Source organism: Festucalex cinctus, chromosome 2 (genome assembly GCF_051991245.1).
Source record: "Festucalex cinctus isolate MCC-2025b chromosome 2, RoL_Fcin_1.0, whole genome shotgun sequence".
Classification (NCBI taxonomy): domain Eukaryota; kingdom Metazoa; phylum Chordata; class Actinopteri; order Syngnathiformes; family Syngnathidae; genus Festucalex; species Festucalex cinctus.
Window position 1 is genome coordinate 28,710,795 of NC_135412.1, and position 8,722 is coordinate 28,719,516.

Here is an 8,722-nt window from a genome sequence, read left to right on the forward strand (position 1 = left end):
TGTTGTTGTTGTTGTTGTTTTTTCGAGTGACCATTTGAAGCACAACTTGTACTTGTGGAATCAGCACTTGATTTTCAGTTCATCTACAAAACGTTTTTGTTTAGTTTTGGCCTCGTTATTCTAATGCAGTTTACTGTAAGGAAGTCTGTTGTGAGGATTTAGTTAATTATCTTCCAAGTACTGATTCATCTCCTGTACTGAAGTAAAAGTTTAAAAAAAAAAAGAAAAGAAAAAAAAGCGCACTGAAATGCCTTTCTCTTGAATGAAAGGCATAATTTTACCATAATCAAGTATTTTTTTTATTCACTCTCTATGACTTCATTTAATTAAGATCATGTTATTGCAACAATCATTAAACGTATGTAACGTTATTCTTGTAAGATTAAAACTCTTTTTTTCCACGACAAAACATACCTTTGACAGCCAACCAATTAAGCCACGGATGGAACATCAGGCGGCCAACATCTGGATTGTAAAGTTTGTTCTAAGACACAGAGGAGGTGCTGCAATAATTTTTTTTTATATTTGATTAGAAAATTTTACATTCATCCATTTTCTGTACCACACAACTTTACTAACGTTGCAGAGAAATTATTATTATTATTATTATTATTATTATTATTATCATTATTATTATTATTATTATTATTATTATTATTATTATTATTATTATTATTATTATTATTATTATTATTATTAATAATAATAATAAGAATAATAATTAATAATTGTTGCTTTTTATGTTTATGGGCACTTAGGTGCGCTTTGTCGACGCTTGATTCTTAACTTGAACGGTGATTTTGAGGACTTTCGATTCAACTATGCAAATATTTCACTGTCACTGTATAAAACAAGAAGAACTAAAATATTTAGACAATAAAACGAGAAGAACAAAAATATTTAGACAAACACACACTATATTGTTTTTTTTAATGTATTTTGTATTTTAGATCTTTTTTATGTTTTTTTTAATTTTTTTTTTATTTTTTCCCCTCCAATGGTTTTATGAGGTACAGACAGCAGACCAAGTCTCTAAAAAGTAAACCCATTTCGGTCGGAACTCTTCGCTGCGCATCTGTATCTACACGTCAGCTTTACAATGACGGACAAACCCCACCGGTCGACATCAACCTTTTGCCTAGGTAGGTAAGAACTATTGTTTAGTTGTATAAATAGTCTTTTGTAGAAATACACGTTTGCTGCCATTTGGGGGGGGATACTTGCAACAGTTTGTGTTTGTTTTCACTGTCCGATTGCAGTGACGCTAATGTTGGGCTACTCGGCAAGGGCGAGTCAGTGACGTCATGTAGCAGCGCCGATAAAATCCTACCAGCCATTTGAGTATTCATATCCTTGACATCCGTTTTAAGGTCCATGTACTACGTTGTCCTCACTAGTAAAACAATAATTGTGTAATTGTCTGAGTGCTTCATACTGTATGCAATTTGTTGCTAATACTCTAAACATTAGTTTAATTAAATGTTTATCTAGCCATGTATATATATCTATTTTAGAAAATATAAGCATTAATATCAACAACTTAAGCAGACAACCCTACTCTGGACTGTGGAATTTCCCATCCCAGCTGCTCCAGTCAGTTATAATAACCACTGCATGACAAATGGCTCACCTGTGTTCTCATTCCTGGCCATTCTAGAGCGCAACACAATGTGGAGGTGATGGGGATTTTGTTACACATCAAATGGACAGTGCCTTACATCAGAGACTCCTTAAGGACAGGTACTTTTAAAACGCTTCGTGGGATGACTCGCACTTGCAGCACTCTGTTGACTGACAACAGCAAGGGGGGGCTTGTCCTGTACTCCCAGTCCACCAACGTATATGAGAACCTTGCCCTGGAGGATTGGATCGAGGCCAACTTGGACCTGCAGCATCGTAACATTCTGTTGCTGTGGCGCAACATGCCGGCCGTGGTAATTGGGCGACATCAGAATCCATGGAAGGAGTGCAACTTGTCGCTCATGAGACGTACCGGGATATCTCTAGCCCGCAGGCGAAGTGGTGGAGGCACGGTCTTCCATGACCTAGGGAACCTGAACTTGACCTTCTTTGCTTCTAAGAATGGGTACGACCGCCAGAGGAACCTGAAGGTCATCACTGAGGCCATTGGACGTCTCCGGCCCGAACTGGAGATCGAAGCCACCGAGAGGTTCGACATTTTCTTGAAGGGACACTACAAAATCACAGGTAGGGTTGTGGAATTCTGTGAATTTTCCAAGTTGGAACCTTCCCATGAGAAACAATGAAAATTTATGGTAATAAAGCAGGTTGGCTTTTAATAATATAATTGAGGAAATATATAATTTAGCATAGGGCAGACTAAAACAACCAGATTTTATGCATTCAAGGTGTATTTAGCCACACTAACATACTTTTATTAACCCCAGGAAGTGCCTCTCGAATCAGCCGGAAGTCGTCCTACCATCATTGCACTCTGCTGCACTCGGCCAACCACGCCGCCCTCTCCCCCGTGTTGCACTCCTCCTGCCAGGGTGTGCACAGCAATGCCACGCCCAGTGTGCCCTCGCCTGTTGCCAACCTGGTGGACCATGACCCCACATTGACGTGGGAGGTGCTACTGGATGCGTTGGCAGATCAGTACAGTGCAGGTACAGTGGAAGCTCAGTCCATGACCTTTGTCTCAAGACGCTCTAAACTGAAATATTTGTGAACTGATTTCCAGAATAAGCACATTTATATTGCAATTATGGCAATTTTTAAGGTATTTAAACACACGTTTCAAACATTATAAACACATTTAAATTAATGCTGTCAAACTAATTAATCACAAAAAATATCACATTAATCATGTATTGACGCAGATTAATCACACTATATAATTCTGACCGCAGATGATCCTTTCGCTGACAGCGGATGGTTGTGTTAAAGGTGGTTGTGATTGAGCAATAACCATCACTACGTGCATTAAAGTAAAGCATTTACAGTAATAAATGTTTGCGTATAACATTCAGAATATTTGTTCATGTCAAATTATTGGTGTCTTTTTTTCCATTTTAAATTATGCAAGTAATTAATTAGAAAAGGAGGAAGATTAGGGTGTGCAGTGGATCAAAAAATGTTGAAGATGTCCTCATAACATTAAATGTTGAAAGAATTAACACATAACAGGTGCTCTTTAAATTTGGCAGGCAGAAAATGTTGATAAAAAGTAGGGGTGCCAGACGATTAACATTTTTAATTGTATTTAATCACAGGACTTCAACAGTTAACTCAGATTAATCACAAATTTCATATCTGTTCTAAATGTACAATAACATTTTTTTCCCTAGGTTTCATAGTCTTAACTTGAAAGTGAAAAAAATGTTAAACCAATAGAAATATGGCTGCATCTTTTAGTCTTTGAAACAGTAATTTATTAATAATTCATAAAATTGAGTTAAAATTAAAAAGGTGTACTGTACAGTAAAAAACGAGTGAGATTTTGATTTGTGTTGAGGTCATTTTTATGCCACTAGATGGCATAATTACATTTGTAAGACGGTAACAGCTCAGTGCAGTTTTCTTATATTAAAAGCTATCTAATCCTTAAGATGAAGTAACTTGTGAAATTCTGCACATTTTAAAAACTGTAATTTCCAACTTGACCCCAGTCTTCACAAATATATGCATTATTATGAAATTTATTACTGCTAGATTTTGACATGGACGTGTATGCTGTGTCTACTGGAATCCCCCATTACAGGCTTTCCAAGTAAAGGACGGTCAATAATCGCGCATTAAAAAAAAAAAGTGGCATTAAAGGAACTTTAAATTAACTCAAAATTAACCCACTAATTTTGACACCCCCTAATAGGCCTGTTTAATTAAGCGATTAATTGTGATTAATCAGATTTTTAAGATGTGATTAAAAAATGTAATTGACAACTCTAATTTAAACACATATATTGAGAGAGCGCAAGACCAATGTGTAACACAAAAATATTGCATCGCGTAATAATTTAGCGGTCCATCTGTGTTTACAGTAAACAAATCCTATTTTTCTAAACTAACTTGTCTCCGAATGTATATCAATAATTATACACAAAAATGTACAGTCTAAAATGTATCTAAAACTTTCACTTTTCTGTAGGTGTAAAAAGTAGGATTACAGCAGATGCCATTGAATAATTTTGAAATACTTGTGGTTTTGTTCTACTTTTGAATTTAGTCTCAAACTGATTAATTATACTGCAATCTTGTGGTTGGTGGTGAAATTAAACGTGATATAAACAAGTCAGACTAAAATATAGTTATCTTATTTGCTCCCAATAACGTGTAAATACGTTTTTTTAAATGTTTTAAGTGTCCCAAAGACGTATTTATATGTTTTTTGTTTTTTTTTTTTTTTATGCTAAAGCATACAGAAGGCTTTGATGCAGCCTCTCAACTGCAAAGAACGGTTGCAGAAATGGTAGTTATTACAGAAACGGCCAGCAGGTTGCAGCAGCGCAAAGGAGATTAACCAGGGCAATCTAGAAAAAAAAGCTCAATTACTTACAATTTTAAATAGATTTGTGAAAACTGATGAAACTTAGCTCTCTTCTAATGCTAATTGCTGCACGGTAACAGATAGAAACATTTTTTTTTTTTTGCCTGAAGAGATTTTAATCTTTCTTTTGATAGGTTCCATGCTTTTATAGCAATTGAACACAATATTCTGTGGGCCTTGCAAAATCAGTCAAAATTCAGTAAAACAGCCGGGAGTGAACGGGATTGTTTCTGTGAAAATGGCTGGGAGCGAATGAGTTATTAACTCTCCCCCAAAAATTGTGAAATAGCGGGACCACAAACCTGGAAGCCACATTCCTGTAATACTGTATTGTTTTCTTTGAATGCCACTTTGGATCAATGTGACTCTTCACTAGTTCTCTTTTGTTTTCTTCCGCGTTGCATGCCTCCTTAGAGTTTGGCGGCAGCGCTGCCATGAATTTGGTGAACCCCGCTGAAGACTCTGTGTTTCCTGGTCTCAGCAGCATGTCGGCAGAGCTGCGAGGATGGGACTGGATCTTCGGAAAGACACCAAAGTTCAGCGTCCAAACGCGTCTAAAAATGGCAGACGATCTGTCATCAGCCGGACGCACAGTCGAGCTGTGTTTAGAAGTCAAGCACGGCGTGATTGACAGCTGTCGCTTGGACGTTCCCACTGACTGGCTTCCGCACAGCTTGAGCAACGAGCTGAAGGATGTGCTGGAGGGAGAACGATTTTGTCCACAACGCACCGCCGCAGCTTTTGCGATGCTGTGGCGTTACGAGAGTGGCGAGAAGCAGAAGAGACTGCGCAGACTTTGTGATGCCATATTGGCTGTCATGGGCTAACGGACACACAAACAGGTAATAAATAGTTCAGCAGGTCAGATCTCGCAGGTCAGCGCCACATGTTGTGGCTGGTTTACAGCGTGCTCAGTCGTGCTCCCGTTCTGTTTATGTATGACATTCATAATATTTATTCATGTCAAAATATTGGTGTCATTTCCCCCCCCCCATTTTAAATTACGCAAGTAATTAAGTGATTAGAATAAGAGGAGGATGAGAGCATGCAGTGGATCAAAACATTTTGAAGACGTCCTCATAACATGTCGAAAGAATTAACACATAACAGGCGCTCTTCAAATTTGGCTGGCAATAAATGGTATTTTAAAAAGCCTTTTTATTTAAGAGATGAATCGTTATTAATCAAAATTTTAAGATGGGATTTATCTGATTAAAACAATGTAATCGTTTGACAGCTCTATTTGCTATGTGCATTTATCATTTGTGAATTAGAGGCCAAGTTAGCTAGGTCCCCAACCGCGCTAGCTACAAGCACTAGCATGTTACTACAACAATATTGTTGACTCATCACTAATTTTCGTACACTTGTCACTACAATTTCAACTTTTGAGCTGCTGGGAAAGGAAAATAGAGACCAGGAGGGTACAGTATTTGGAGAACTCTCAAAATGTTATACTTTTGACCACTTGTTCTGTTTCCAACTAGAGCGAGCCACATATATCACGATCTCATTATGGTAAAATGCATTTTAACAATCTTACAGTAATACCTTAATCAAAATGGCCACTGGCCAGAACACATTTTGTTGGTTGGAATTATTATTATTTTTTTCCCTTGCAATCCTCTCTTGACACTCCTTTGTCAGTTCACGTTCGACGTCCAGTACATCCGTGAACTGCACACAATGTGTGGCACATGACGTCATGTGAATACTGTAGGGATGAACGATTTTCAAAAATAATCTATTTGCAATTTTTTTCCCCCCTCAGTATTGCGATTTGATATGTGATTTATTTATTTTTTTTGTCTAGGACCTCTTCCACAATGTGTGTGTGTGTGTGTATATATACAGTGGGGCAAATAAGTATTTAGTCAACCACCAATTGTGCAAGTTCTCCTACTTGAAAAGATTAGAGAGGCCTGTAATTGTCAACATGGGTAAAGCTCAACCATGAGAGACAGAATGTGGGGAAAAAAAATCAGAAAATTACATTGTTTGATTTTTAAAGAATTTATTTGCAAACATGGTGGAAAATAAGTATTTGGTCAGCTACAAAGAAGCAAGATTTCTGGCTTCTGTCAAAGAGGTCTAACTTCTTCCAATGAGGTCTAACGAGACTCCACTCGTTACCTGTATTAATGGCGCCTGTTTTAACTCATCATTGGGGTATAAAAGACACCTGTCTACAACCTCAGTCAGTCACACTCCAAACTCCACTATGGCCAAGACCAAAGAGCTGTCAAAGGACACCAGAGACAAAATTGTAGACCTGCACCAGGCTGGGAAGACTGAATCTGCAATAGGTAAAACGCTTGGTGTAAATAAATCAACTGTGGGAGCAATTATCAGAAAATGGAAGACATACAAGACCACTAATAATCTCCCTCGATCTGAGGCTCCATGCAAGATCTCACCCCGTGGCGTCAAAATGAGAACAAGAACGGTGAGCAAAAATCCCAGAACCACACGGGGGGACCTAGTAAATGACCTACAGAGAGCTGGGACCACAGAAACAAAGGCTACAATCAGTAACACATTGAACCGCCAGGGACTCAAATCCTGCACTGCCAGACGTGTCCCCCTGCTGAAGCCAGTACACGTCCAGGCCCGTCTGCGGTTCGCTAGAGAGCATTTGGATGCTCCAGAAGAGGACTGGGAGAATGTGTGATGGTCAGATGAATCCAAAATAGAACTTTTTGGTAGAAACACAGGTTCTCCTGTTTGGAGGAGAAAGAATACTGAATTGCATCCGAAGAATACCATAACCACTGTGAAACATGGGGGTGCAAACATCATGCTTTGGGGCTGTTTTTCTGCAAAGGGACAAGGACGACTGATCTGTGTAAAGGAAAGAATGAATGGGGCCATGTATCGAGAGATTTTGAGTGAAAATCTCCTTCCGTCAGCAAGGGCATTGAAGATGAGACGTGGTTGGGTCTTTCAGCATGACAATGATCCCAAACACACAGCCAGGGCAACAAAGGAGTGGCTTCGTAGGAAGCATTTCAAGGTCCTGGAGTGGCCTAGCCAGTCTCCAGATCTCAACCCCATAGAAAATCTGTGGAGGGAGTTGAAAGTCCGTGTTGCCCAACGACAGCTCCAAAACATCACTGCTATAGAGGAGATCTGCATGGAGGAATGGGCCAAAATACCAGCAACAGTGTGTGAAAAGCTTGTGAAGAGTTATAGAAAACGTTTGGCCTCCGTTATTGCCAACAAAGGGTACATAAAGTATTGAGATGAACTTTTGGTATTGACCAAATACTTATTTTCCACCATGTTTGCAAGTAAATTCTTTAAAAATCAAACAATGTAATTTTCTGAGTTTTTTTTCCCCACATTCTGTCTCTCATGGTTGAGCTTTACCCATGTTGACAATTACAGGCCTCTCTAATCTTTTCAAGTAGGAGAACTTGCACAATTGGTGGTTGACTAAATACTTATTTGCCCCACTGTAAATATATATATATATATATATTTTTTTATTTTATTTATTTTTTTCTTTTTTTTTTAAACAGACAACCAATTGATGTGCATTAGCCGACAATAACCAAAATTCGATTTATCATACAGAAATGTTTGGTCTAATAGGTTAGGTCTATGCTAAAATAATGGTGAATGAACCATGAATTAATATGAGTTTATGTACTTCAATTAGTTAGCTAAATCAGACATGCTTAAACACTAAATAAATAAATGTATTTTTTCTCACATTTCTCTTGTTTAAACATTCTCAATGTACAGACCTTCAAAATTTTAGATAATAGGTACATTACTGTAAAAATAAATAAATAAATACATTCAGAATTGCACCAAAAAAAATCCACAATACAGCGAGACTGCGAAAAGTGAACTGCATTGTAGCGAGGGAACACTGAATATATAAATTAAAGTCCATCAACCAACCTAAATGAATCAATTTGTTGTTGTTTTTTGTTTTTTTTTAATTCCAGCCTTTGTGGATTGAAAATTGCATTCCTCTACATTGTGATGTCAATTTGCCTGTTAGGGCTTGATTGGACTGCATTTTATACAGCACTTTGACTACACCATATGGTGCGTATAAGTTTAATTTGTTTTGTGACCATGCTCTTTTCACTCAAAACAGTTGTATCACAAATCATTGAAAAGCAATCTATTTTCTCCACTCTCAAATGCTGTCAGTCAAATACTGTATCACTTTTTTGACATAGAAAAATGGATGCTACT

At 37.7% G+C, this 8,722-nt stretch overlaps 1 protein-coding gene across 5 annotated transcripts; it reads left to right on the forward strand.

Annotated features, from left to right (window-relative positions):
- Positions 1-1,025: 1,025 nt before the first annotated feature.
- lipt1 (lipoyltransferase 1) lies at positions 1,026-5,752 on the forward strand. 5 transcript variants are annotated; one of them, XM_077514276.1, is made up of 6 exons: positions 1,031-1,142; positions 1,260-1,370; positions 1,658-1,740; positions 1,830-2,208; positions 2,409-2,630; positions 4,925-5,752. In XM_077514276.1, the coding sequence occupies exons 4-6, from the start codon at positions 1,923-1,925 to the stop codon at positions 5,335-5,337; spliced, it is 921 nt and encodes a 306-aa protein (XP_077370402.1). In that variant the 5' UTR covers positions 1,031-1,142; positions 1,260-1,370; positions 1,658-1,740; positions 1,830-1,922; the 3' UTR covers positions 5,338-5,752. The 5 variants fall into 5 exon arrangements, with proteins under 5 accessions (XP_077370400.1, XP_077370402.1, XP_077370399.1 ...); XM_077514273.1 differs by having other exon boundaries at positions 1,658-2,208; XM_077514275.1 differs by having other exon boundaries at positions 1,037-1,146; positions 1,658-2,208.
- The last annotated feature ends 2,970 nt before the right edge of the window (positions 5,753-8,722 follow it).

Excerpts from the sequence above, each read along its gene's own strand:
- lipt1 (XM_077514274.1), top strand. The coding sequence starts at position 1,680 with ATGGGGATTTTGTTACACATCAAATGGACAGTGCCTTACATCAGAGAC. Across the intron at positions 2,209-2,408 it reads GGGACACTACAAAATCACAG|GAAGTGCCTCTCGAATCAGC; the intron begins GTAGGGTTGTGG and ends TATTAACCCCAG. Across the intron at positions 2,631-4,924 it reads GGCAGATCAGTACAGTGCAG|AGTTTGGCGGCAGCGCTGCC; the intron begins GTACAGTGGAAG and ends ATGCCTCCTTAG.